The sequence below is a fragment of the Chiloscyllium plagiosum genome, unplaced genomic scaffold, assembly GCF_037043375.1.
Source record: "Chiloscyllium plagiosum isolate Xiang-an unplaced genomic scaffold, Cpla_swu_hap1 HiC_scaffold_10, whole genome shotgun sequence".
In the NCBI taxonomy this organism is placed as follows: domain Eukaryota; kingdom Metazoa; phylum Chordata; class Chondrichthyes; order Orectolobiformes; family Hemiscylliidae; genus Chiloscyllium; species Chiloscyllium plagiosum.
The window spans coordinates 33,363,947-33,377,002 of NW_028270148.1; the positions used below are offsets into that span (position 1 = coordinate 33,363,947).

At 40.8% G+C, this 13,056-nt stretch overlaps 1 protein-coding gene across 1 annotated transcript in view; it reads left to right on the forward strand.

Annotated features, from left to right (window-relative positions):
- Positions 1-13,056, forward strand: part of LOC122553176 (mucin-4) — a 95,272-nt gene that overhangs the window by 37,962 nt on the left and 44,254 nt on the right. The window contains exons 15-16 of the mRNA XM_043696763.2: positions 3,057-3,176; positions 11,458-11,478. Of these exons, the coding sequence (XP_043552698.2) occupies positions 3,057-3,176; positions 11,458-11,478 (141 nt within the window). The remainder of the gene's footprint in view (positions 1-3,056; positions 3,177-11,457; positions 11,479-13,056) is intronic.

Sequence of the window (13,056 nt, forward strand, 5' to 3'; positions counted from 1 at the left end):
AAGAAATCTCAGCATAGGTCTGAGTGTAAATTTGGCAACTCCAGCTTGCTGCCAACTCCTAAGGACCTCCATCTTGGTAACAGCATCTCAGGACACCCTCAAAGGGCAGTGACTATATGCATGCCATGTCCTTGGGGACTCTGGCACTGCCTTTCAGTCAGCTCCTCCACATTATCATGGCACATCTCCAATTCACACTTTAAAGTTTCTGCACTTTAAGGCTGTACCTCAGAGCCTACCAGTAACTATCTTTGCAATGTTGCTGCCAGGCCACTTTAGGTCCAGTGCATGGATTGGAAAATGATGCATTTCCAGCTGTTCATTTTCTCCCTTAACATTCTCTCACCCTGAGCCCACATGGATGCTCACAGCTCCCATCCCTGCCTTTTTGCTCTTTGCCCCCAGAGCTAGAGATATCAGGCTCACAGTACTTCTGTCTGGCTTTCAGCACTGACACCAAGCTAGGAAGTTTGCCCTGGTTGTCAGCAGTCCTCATTCAAATCAAGGGACTCAACCTTCAGTCAAGGGTCTCATAATGTGACCTGAGAGCAGCCTGTGATACCAGTCCTAGGGCTTGGACATAGTCAGTCAGATGCTTGGGCATTCAGGGTCAGGATTCTCTCCTCCTAAGGGGTATGGAGCTGAACATTGGGCAGGCCACCACATTGCCTTCCTCTTTCTGCCCTATTGTGGGCTATCTTCTTCTGGAACAAAAGGAAAGGAGGTATTAAAGGAGGTGAAAGTGGCTGGTGCAGCTGTTAGTGCTAGTGTAGGTGGGAGTGAATAGTAAGTTGTCATGAAAAAATGCGTAGGCAGCACAGAGGCCTGGAGTTAGGGTCAGGGTTCAGGTTAGGGTTCAGATGGGTGGCAGTGAGTGAGGAAAGATGTTGCATTGTAATAGTGACAATGTGGAGATGCTGGTGTTGGACTGGGGTGGACGAAGTTAAAGGTCACACAACACCAGGCTATATTTCAACAGGTTTATTTGGAAGTACAAGCTTTGCTATCTGATGAAGGAGCAGAGCTCCGAAAGCTTGTACTTCCAAATAAACCTGTTGAAATATAACCTGGTGTTGTGTGACCTTTAACAATGTAATAGTGAGAGTGGTAGATCGTGAGGCTTGGTGGGAGCAGGGTGTGGTAGCAGAGGTAGAGTACAAGGTAGCAGACAGTAGATACTAGGTACTTACCCCAGATGAATGTGAGAATCCTACACAACTGGGCATTCCTCCAGGTGGCTGAGACCTGACTGACCCAGTTGACAACTTTGAATCAGGCTGGCACAGTCCAGTGTCATGGTCATTTCTAACATTCCTGGGGAAAAGAGGACAGCCTTCCCCTGTACTAACCCATGCACAAGGACCTTCAGGTGCCTGTCCACAAAGTGTAATGGTCGAATTCCTCTTCTCCTCCATGTCTGGGGTAGTGTCTGAACTCATTGTCAGGTGAACAATGCTTTCAACAGGGTTCCATCAACAGGGATGCTAGTCCAACCTGGGATATCAGGCAGGGCCAAATTCCTCTGGCCATGGTGAGTGGTAGAATGAGACTATTAACGATGAGAGGGGTGTCTTGGGGTCAGGTAGATGGTTAATGAAGTAAGTTAGGATGAGAGTGTGAATAAACTGGCAAGGTCTCATGCAGAGAAACCCTCCATGAAGCTTGACAAAATTGACCCTTCACAAAAACATCATAAGATTCAGCCCATCAAATGTGAACTTGTTTGCTAATTTTGTTGTTTCCTAAATCCTGTATGACATCAGCTAAAGTAGCTTACAAGTTGCATTTTCCTCTATAAAATCACTATATGTAATAATTTTGGCCACTGGAAGCCCTCCTACCTTAGAGTTAATCGGGGAGAGACAGGGAAGCAACAGGTTCCCCATCCTGTATCCCTCCACTTGATCCATTGGCGCCCCCATGCCTCAGAACTTACCCTTTCAATGGGCTTTAAGTTTCACCCAGTGTATCAGATGTTTATGTCTCACTAAAGATATCCTCAGTACAATCTGGTACATCTTACAGCCCCAACCCCAGTTTCTGAGCAGCAAAGACAGCATTACCAGTTGTTCTGAAGAGACTGTCATCTCCGAACCTTTATATACCTGGCTCCTTTTAGGCTGGAGCTGGAGATATTTGCAATTATCTCCCAGTTTTTCATTGCATAAGGAGACTCTCTGATGCTCTGTATTCCAAGAGAGATTAATATATTTCATTCTCTTGAGCCAGATGGAAGCAGGTAAAGTGAGCAATGATTCTGTGAGAATTTCAGGATTCCTTATAGTTCAGGGTCTCATTTTGTGGATGCTGCATTTCAACCCTCAGAAATGTACTGCAGCTGAAAGGGTTTGTGTTCCACCAACATTCAGCTGATGTCCAACCACACGCAGCCTAACACTCAGGTCAATGCCCTGGCAGTAGTCATGATGCCTTCATTCTGTGGCAGCTCTTTGTACTATCTGCAGCTTAACCGTGATGACAAACCAAAGGCTGATGATTCCACTGCATATATGTGGGAAACACACCTATAACAAAATCCATGCTGCTGTGCAGGAGGAGGTAGAGAAGATTACTGAGATTAAACAATATGGTTGTTGCCTGGACCATTCTGTGAGTTTACTTTACAGCAATCACCTCTAAACCAAACTCTGTGAAAAGGCCTGTACCGAGATGGTGTTGGACTCCTCTATATTCTGTGACATTTACCACAGATGTTTTGACAGGCCTGCCAACAAACAGACACTGTGATGCACACAGGTTTCAACCGTCTTTTAGACTGAGCCCTCTACTGCAGATCATATACATCCATGTTCTCTGGGAGGCTGATACCTGTGCTATCCTTGTCCGCTGCTCGGACTGCATGCCACTCATGTCTGCTTTCTCAACGTGTCCAGATTCCATCTGATTGGCATCCTCAAAATATTGACAGTGTCCATATCAGAGTTTGTGGCTGCAAGTGTGACAGTGAGAGATGGTGTCTCTTCTTCGATTAGATTGTTGCATGTTTACATTTAATTTTGTGGCTGTATCACCTTAGAATTATTTTCTGTTTACAGATATTGATGAATGCAAGAACATGTCCTTCTGTCCTAGTGCAAAATATGAATGTTTCAATATTTTTGGTGCTGCTCGATGTGCTTGTAGATATCACAGTGAAGATGGCGCTGCAACTTGTGGTGGGTGTGAAGAAATAGTAAATCAATGCAATGAATCTCATAAGGTGTCATGAAACTATTCATGTTTTATTCAATAAAGTACAATTTTGCTTCTCTTAATAAATTGCAGAGTCATAGAGATGTACGGCACGGAAACAAACCCTTCAGTTCAACTTGTCCATGCTGACCAGATATCCTAACCTAATCTAATCCCATTTACCAGCATTTGGCCCAAATCTCTCTAAACCCTTCCTGTTCATATACCCATCCAGATGCCTTTTAAATGTTGTGATTGTACCAGCTTCCACCACTTCCTCTGGTAGCTCATTCCATACACGCACCCAGCCTCTGTGTGAAAAAGTTGCCCCTTAAGTCCTTTTTATATTTTCCCCTCTTACCCTAAACATACGCCCTCTAGTTCTGGTCTCCCCCACCCCAGGGAAAAGTCATGTCAACTTATCCTATCCATGCCCCTCATGATTTTATAAACCTCTATAAGGTCACCCCTCAGCCTCCGACGCTCCAGGGAAAACAGCTCAAGCCTATTCAGCCTCTCCCTATAGCTCAAACCCTCCATCCCTGGCAACATCCTTGTAAATCTTTTCTGAACCCTTTCAAAGAGGTTTCTATACCTTGGAGATTAGACGAGCTTCTGTCATTGCTTACAAAAAATTAAAAAGCTTGAACATAAAGCATGAATAAAAGCCTTTGTTCCAGGGCTTTACTGACTGTATAGTCTACTCCATGATGGTCTCTATCTTGCTTACGTAACATTGTGAGTGTAAGTTCTAAATATGCACTCCCTGGTCCACGGAAATAAGAAAAACAAGTTTCAGGTTATCAACCCTGTATGGCATCTTTATCATTCAGTCCATGAACTTTACAAATATTACAGACTCAAGAAATAAGAACAAAAGTTAAAAATTAAGAATAATCAGCCTTTGGACCCCATTCAATTAGATTGTGAATGACCAAGCAAAAATCTAGCGACATCAGTTTTAAAATTTTCAATTGATTTAAAATTAAAATTTAGATTATTTATAATTATTATATATTACAATACTATAGACACTGAATAATTACCTGAACAATGAGCTCTTTGATGTGTTTGAAATGATAAAATGCCAGGTCACAACATCTGATTCTCTTTCTAATTTTTTAAGAACTACACTGCAAATTCAAGAGGAAATAGTTTGTGAAGGTTAGGAGTTAAGAAGACCAATGAGTATCCACCAATGAGTGGCAATACAAGTAATTGAAGTCAGGTTTACTAACAAAAATATGGCAGTATAATGCAAGATGTTGTGTGTTATATGGAAGTAAGCATACAGAATAACATGGAGAAAAGATAGGAAGAAAGTAGAACCAGTCATGGAACGATCTACAGGTGTAGATAGACCCAGGAGTTAGACCCAGTGAATCCACAACAGGTGATAAAATGGAATTGGGACAAAGAGTAACAAAGTTCAATTGGTTAAACTTCAGTAAACTCCCATTTACACTCAGAGGTCCCACTTCAGTTGATGGATTTTGCACATTAGCTTGCTTTAACATGTAAAAGTTAAACATTTTGCACAAAGCAAAAAGAAAATCTAGAAATAAAATATAAATCGGCTTATTAAAACTTTCAGGAAATAATAGGTAGAGCTGTGAAGTTCAGTGACAAAACTACTGGTAAAGAAAGAAAATCAGAATCATGCTAATGAAAATAGAATTTGACCTATCAGCCCTAATGATTAGACCATAAGACATAGGAGCAGAAGTAAGGCCATTCGGCCCATCGAGTCCACTCGCCATTCAATCATGGCTGATGGGCATTTCAACTCCACTTACCCGCATTCACCCCGTAGCCCTTAATTCCTTGTAACATCAAGAATTTATCAATTTTTGCCTTGAAGACATTTAGCGTCCCAGCCTCCACTGCACTCTGTGGCAATGAATTGCACAGGCCCACCACTCTCTGGCTGAAGAAATGTCTCCGCATTTCTGTTCTGAATTTACCCCCTCTAATTCTAAAGCTGTATCCACGGGTCCTAGTCTCCTTGCCTAACGGAAACAATTTCCTAGCGTCCACCCTCTCCAAGCCATGTATGATCTTGTAAGTTTCTATTAGATCTCCCCTGAATCTTCTAAACTCCAATGAATACAATCCCAGAATCCTTAGCCGTTCCTCATATGTTAGACCTACCATTCCAGGGATCATCTGTGTGAATCTCCGCTGGACCCGCTCCAGTGCCAGTATGTCCTTCCTGAGGTGTGGGGACCAAAACTGGACACAGTACTCCAAATGGGGCCTAACCAGAGCTTTATAAAGTCTCAGTAGCACAACAGTGTTTTTATATTCCAACCCTCTTGAGATAATTGACAACATTGCATTCGCTTTCTTAATCATGGACTCAACCTGCATGTTTACCTTTAGAGAATCCTCAACTAGCACTCCCAGATCCCTCTGTACTTTGGCTTTATGAATTTTCTCACCGTTTAGAAAGTAGTCCATGCTTGTATTCTTCTTTCCAAAGTGCAAGACCTCACATTTGCTCACATTGAATTCCATCAGCCATTTCCTGGACCACTCTTCCAAACTGTCTAGATCCTTCTGCAGCCTCCCCACTTCCTCAGTACTACCTGCCTGTCCACCTAACTTTGTATCATCGGCAAACTTCGCTAGAATGCCCCCAGTCCCTTCATCCAGATCATTAATATATAATGCGAACAGCTGCGGCTCCAATACTGAACCCTGCGGGACACCGCTTGTCACCGGCTGCCATTCCGAAAAAGAACCTTTTATCCCAACTCTCTGCCTTCTGTCAGACAGCCAATCCTCAATCCATACCAGTAGCTCACCTCGAACACCATGGGCCCTCACCTTGCTCAGCAGCCTCCCGTGTGGCACCTTATCAAAGGCCTTTTGGAAGTCTAGGTAGATAACATCCACTGGGTTTCCCTGGTCTAACCTACTTGTCACCACTTCAAAGAACTCCAACAGGTTTGTCAGGCATGACCTCCCCTTACTAAATCCATGTTGACTTGTTCTAATCCGACCTTGCTCTTCCAAGAATTTAGAAACCTCATCCTTAATGATGGATTCTAGAATTTTACCAACAACCGAGGTTAGGCTAATTGGCCTATAATTTTCCATCTTTTGCCTTGATCCTTTCTTGAACAAGGGGGTTACAATAGCGATCTTCCAATCATCCGGGACTTTCCCTGACTCCAGTGACTTTTGAAAGATCTCAACCAACGCCTCCGCTATTTCCTCAGCCACCTCCCTCAGAACTCCAGGATGTAGCCCATCGGGGCCAGGAGATTTATCAATTTTAAGACCTTTTAGCTTTTCTAGCACTTTCTCTTTTATAATGGCAACCATATTCAACTCAGCCCCCTGACTCCCTTTAATTGTTGGGATATTACTCATGTCTTCCACTGTGAAGACTGATGCAAAGTACTTATTACGTTCTCCTGCTATTTCCTTATCTCCCATCACTAGGCTTCCAGCATCAGTTTGAAGTGTCCCAGTGTTTACTCTTGCCTGTCGTTTGTTTCTTATGTATTGAAAGAAACTTTTACTATCATTTCTAATATTACTGGCCAGCCTACCTTCATATTTGATCCTCTCCTTCCTTATTTCTCTCTTTGTTATCCTCTGTTTGTTTTTGTAGCCTTCCCAATCTTCTGATTTCCCAGTGCTCTTGGCCACTTTATAGGATCTCTCTTTTTCTTTGATAGATTTCCTGACTTCCTTTGTCAGCCATGGCTGTCTAATCCCTCCCCGGATAATCTTTCTCTTCTTGGGGATGAACCTCTGTACAGTGTCCTCAATTTTATCCACAAACTCCTGCCATTTTTGCTCTACTGTCTTCCCTGCTAGGTTCTGCTTCCAGTCTATTTTCGTCAGTTCCTCTCTCATGCCCTCATAATTACCTTTATTTAACTGTAACACCATTACATCTGATTTTGCCTTCTCTCTTTCAAACTGCAGACTGAATTCTACCATATTATGATCGCTGCTTCCTAAGTGTTCCCTTACTTTAAGATTTTTTACAAAGTCTGGTTCATTACATAGCACTAGGTCCAGAATAGCCTGCTCCCTTGTGGGCTCCATGACAAGCTGTTCCAAAAAGCCATCCTGTAAGCATTCCATGAATTCCCTTTCTTTTGATCCACTGGCAACATTATTTACCCAGTCCACTTGCATATTGAAGTCTCCCATGATCACCGTGACCTTGCCTTTCTCTATTTCCCGGTACATGTTGTGCCCCTGGTCCTGACCACTGTTAGGAGGTCTGTACATAACTCCCACTATGGTTTTTTTGCCTTTGTGGTTCCTCAATTCCACCCACACAGACTCTACATCATCTGACGCTATGTCATTCAGTGCTATAGATTTAATTTTGTTCTTAACTAACAAGGCAACTCCGCCCCCTCTGCCCACCTCCCTGTCTTTTCGATAAGTTGAAAACCTTTGGACGTTTAACTGCCAGCCCTGACCCCCCTGTAACCACGTCTCTGTGATGCCTACCAGATCATAATCATTCACGATGATCTGTGCCATTAGTTCGTCTGCTTTGTTACGAATGCTACGAGCATTCAGGTAAAGTGCCTTAATGTTAACTTTCTTATCATTAGAGATATAGGAAGTCATAAGATGTCCTAAGTTATCCTTCCTTTTTGCTGCATTCCCAGTCTGTCTCAAGTTTAAATCTGCCTGCACAAATGCTATCCTGCCGCTTATCTTTCCATTTAACTCCATACTCCCTGTCGCTTTCACTTTCCCTTCCCCCCAACTTATATACAAGTACAAATTTTCTGACTTATCATAAATAAAATCATGAAAATTCTACTAGTTATTATACATTACAAGTGTTAAGCTTGCAAGAACATTAATGTGGTTTGAAGCAAGCTTCCTGTTTGATTAGTAATTTAATGATATCGTAAAAAAGTTTAAGGTGATATGATGGTGTATCTAATTGTGCCAATGATAATTACAATATACTCGTAATGAATTTTTAACAGTGCGATGTGCATGCACATACGCCTGGATCTTAGCGAAAACTCCAATGGTGATTAATTCCCTCAGTTAACATGGCCATTTTTGTAGAAAGGGCCTAGTTCTGGTGCGATGCTTTTAAAACTGGAACAAACTTCACAGAAATCTTGTTGTGCTGAATACAGTTTTCATACTGCATTGAAAAAAAGCACAGTTGATTGATAACTCTAAGCCTGAAATCTTTGTCATTTACTTTCCCTAATATCATGATTACAATGCATATGCCTTTAGCTGCCTAATTTTATTCTTAATTGTAACTTTTAAATTTTTGTTTTGTGTCCTTTTTAAAATTCCTTTTTAACTTAATAAACACTCCTTTTGGACACATTTTGACATCAATCCTCGCCTTTGAAGTCACTTTTCGCTATGTAATTAAGAAAAAGTCAAAGTTTGTTGATTTGTTTATAGCAACATAAAAATGTTCAGAGCCCTCTTCTTGTAGAATCTATGACAATGATAAAAGTTTTATCCTTTGCCTTGATTATTGGTACTTCAATAGAGTCATCCCTGGGCCCTTCTTGTCTCCTGTTTCTGAAGTTTTCTACTATTAATTCAAGTGTCTAAATATGACTTTCATTGTGCCCTCCCCATGGTCTTGATTGTTCTGTAATAACAGCAGAATTGCGGAATACACTTTAGGTGAGGTTTAATCAATGCTTTATATAAATTGCTTTCTGAAATTTACAACACATCCTTTTCATAATACAAATGAAAACTGCATTTGCTATCTTTAAAACTGCCTCACAATCTGCTAATCCAGTCAGACACCTACCTACCAATCTCTTCAAATCCATTTCCTGCACTATATCCATTAGAATAAGACTTCACAGCTTATTTTGGAACTCTGTCTTCTAAATTTAATATTTTGCATTTGTTTTAAAAATCATCATTTTTCACTCCTGCTTCCCAACATACCAAAATGTATCTGTATTTCATCAGTTTGTTCTCAGTTGTTTGTGAACTTGTTTAAATCTGAGAGTTCTATTTCGCTATCCACTTCCAAATCACTTACATATAACGTAAACAACAATGGTTCAGAACAAACCCCTTAAGCACTTTGCTGATCCATTTCCATAAAACAACCCATTCCTTCCATTGTTTCAGTCAATCTTCGATCCATTCTGAAGCTTCTGCTGTGTCTGCCAGGCTGGAAAACAATTCCTTTTGTTTCCTCATATTTTAGGTGTATAATACATGGACTTCAAGCTCAAACACTTGCTAAAAGATTTAAGTTAGGGAGAAAGGATAACTCTTTAGTCAGAAAAGCAAAGAAGCCATTGCTTTCCTTCTCAATTCATTCAGAAAATACCCTTAGTGGGTCATTGATTTCACAGCACCAGTGGAGACATCTGTGGGCTGGACTCATTCATTCCTCCCAATTGCAACTCCTATCGGAAACTAGGGAAACTGAATGAATTTATTATTTAATTCTCACTTCCATTTTCTGCTCATAATTTCTATTGAATTGAACTGAACAGTGATAGAATGGTTTATGAAATAATAAGAACATCCAAGTACTTTTAGTACAAGTGTGAAAATTGCACAATTAACTTTTCTGCAAGATCTGTTTATTTGTCTGTTTGAACTTCAGACGAGTCATTCCAGCTGGTCTAGAGTCAAGGAAAGGTACAGATGAGAATTGTTTACTGGTACAATGGATTGTATCAAATTGCTGAGTTTGAGTTGCATGCTATTATTACTCCTGCCAATTATTTCCATTGGTGCTGAATATTAGATTACAATCGCTCATAATAAAATTAATTCCAAACCCAGTTTAATGTAATTTTATAAGGACAAGAATTTGGCAAGATAGTGGATGGTGACAGTGTTTTATATATTTCACTCTTGTGAAATGAGTCACTGTCATACTTACATATTCGTTAGGAAGGTTTTGGAAAGGTTTTATGTTATTTTGTTCAACATTGACACTTTATATTCATGAATTCCCAAAAAAATCTAAATGTTGCTTGAGTTAATTGATGCTTAGTTTGACATACTTTTGGAGCAGTAAAAAACTAAAGAGACACATGGAATGGCCAAAAATGAATTCTTGAGCAACTTTTAAAAGACTCTCTTCCCTCCCTGAAATAATGCAAGAAGTATCAATCACATTGCCACATTGCTGCTGAGTAAAATGATCATTTTGCAGAGCTAGGCTTATCTTATTTTCATGTTTTCAGTGGATCATGCACCCATTAACAAGTTGAACAACACTGTCAGCACAGCCCCAGTTCACCTCTCTGAATCGTAAAGCTATGTTGCTTGGTAATACAGGATATGCTGTCAAAGTTTTCCATCTTGTACACATCAGTATAGATGCAAGAATGCCAAATTTCCAAGGGAGGAACAATTTGAGAAATGGGGTGCTGACTGGTTTTCAAGTGATCACTGATTAATTGAGCAAATTGCTTTAGAGAAAGAACCAGGGAATAGTTTTCATGTAAATTCAAAGAAGTCATCATGACCAATCAGGCGTACCACCCATTCAGCCCCTGTTTCTATTGTAGTATTTCCCTTTGAAATTTGATATTCTTGCATCTGTCCTGATGAATGCAAGATGAAAAGCTTTAACAGCACATTTTCAGCAACAAAACTTGCAGTACCTGTGCTGGAAAAGAAAAAAATAAAAACTTGGGTGGCATGGTGGCACAGTGGTTAGCACTGCTGCCTCACAGTGCCAGAGACCTGGGTTCAATTCCAGCCTCAAGCGACTGACGGTGTGGAGTTTGCACATTCTCCCCATGTCTGCATGGGTTTCCTCCCACAGCCCAAAAATGTGCAGGTTAGGTGAATTGGCCATGCTAAATTGCCTGTAGTGTTAGGTGAAGGGGTAAATGTGGGGGGATGGGTTGTGCTTCAGCAGGTTGGAGTGGACTTGTTGGGCCGAACGGCCTGTTTCCACACTGTAAGTAATCTAAAATAACTTTTTTTGTGCTAAAGAACTTATTTACTAGGGTTTACAAAGAGAAAAGTCAAACTTGTTAATTTAGAAAGTTATGATAAATATGAAAGTTATGTAATAACAGTTCATATTTGGCATTAATAAATCAACCTACAGTGAATTGTAGAAATATTTCAGAATCCAGAACATACTTCTGCTTTCAAATTAGTTTGGTCATATTTTTCTCAATGAGAATTACTGAGACATTTTTCTTAAGCTTACTACATAGACATCTATTAGTACATTTTATACAAGCGTATTTTTCATTTTCCCTTCAACCATTTAATGATATACTCAATGGCTTCTTTTCACAGATGAACCAACAAATCCACCAGGTAAGTCCAAAATAAAATTGAATTGTAGATGCAAGAAGGTTGCTGTTAAACTTCACTTTGCATATTGTCGAATGCCTGAGCAATGTTTGTGACACAGTAACAGGGGTTAGTGGGTGGAAACAATGGTGGTAACCCTCAAACAATGATAAGCCTTCACAAACACACACAGTGATCTCCCCAATCTCATTTGTGTCATTGCAGAGAAACACCAATTGGATTCTAGTACTTGAAGAAGAGAAGGAAGGGAAAATTGAAATCTAAAACATGGTTGCTTGGAATTTCTCTTGTACACCTCTATTTGATACAGATGGAGGTGGACCTGATAGGCATCTGACTTTTGCTGCATCCTTTGCTGATGGTCATACCTAACATTCAGTCAATGCGTTTTAATAGTGACTAAGAGCAGAAACCCTCACAGTATCTTATTCCCCTTCTTTGCTAAAAGTTAAATCAAACAATGGTACTTAATGGAGGTGATGGGAGCTTTGCCTGCTGTCTGGAATGATGGTGACAGCCCTGTATGGCTGCTTTCGGGAATGTCTGATAGATTAAATGTTATCAGGTGACTATTGCAACTTTTCTGAATTACCCAGCATCTTGGGGAGATTATGGTTCCTCACTGCTGTCTCCTTGGTAACAACATGTCCAATCAGAGTTGTTTTGCCAATAACTCTGGTATTATAAATTGATGTGATCAATTGACATCGGGCATTCTTCCGTTTGTCTTGATAAATGCGAGATGAAAAGCTTTAGGAACATGTTTCTCTTTTCAGCTGTAGCTGTTCCAATAAAGACTAAACAAGCAGGTCAATAGGTAGAAAGCAATACTTTTGTTTAAAGCAACTGTCATGATAGGCAGTGTATGAAGCTGTGAAATGTGAATCCTGCAGTATTGCTAAGTGTGTGTCAGTAGGGGAAGCTTTGGAAGCAATGATTAATCATTTAGAGAGATTGTCCTGGATTTTCTGATGGCCAGATAGTCAGTCTGCAGAAGAAGTGGGAATTGTGCTTCAGGATCCTGTGGACTCTAGACACAGAAAACTTTTGTGGAATTGACCACAAAGTCAAAGATTCTGAGTAGCAATTCCGCTGCAGACAGAATCCACCAACAGTATCCATTTAAATTGGAGAATTTGTAAGGTTCCTCTGAATGAAGTAATTAGTTAAATGATAGATTAAAAACCCAGTTGAATTCCTGGATGAGTATCAAATTGACCCCCGACTTAATTAAGATTCTAACCCCTACCTCAATTAAACCTTCCCTGACCCCTTACACTCCCCAGTGGCTGATCCAACCATCTGGATCAGTGTGCTGGAAGAGCACAGCAATTCAGGCAGCATTCAACGAGCAGCGAAATTGATGTTTCGGGCAAAAGCCTTTCATCAGGAATAAAGGCAGAGAGCCTGAAGCGTGGAGAGATAAGCTAGAGGAGGGTGGGGGTGGGGAGAGAGTAGCATAGAGTACAATGGGTGTGGGGGAGGAGATGAAGGTGATAGGTCAGGGAGGAGAGGGTGGAGTGGATAGGTGGAAATGGAGCTAGGCAGGTCGGACAAGTCCGGACAAGTCATGGGGACAGT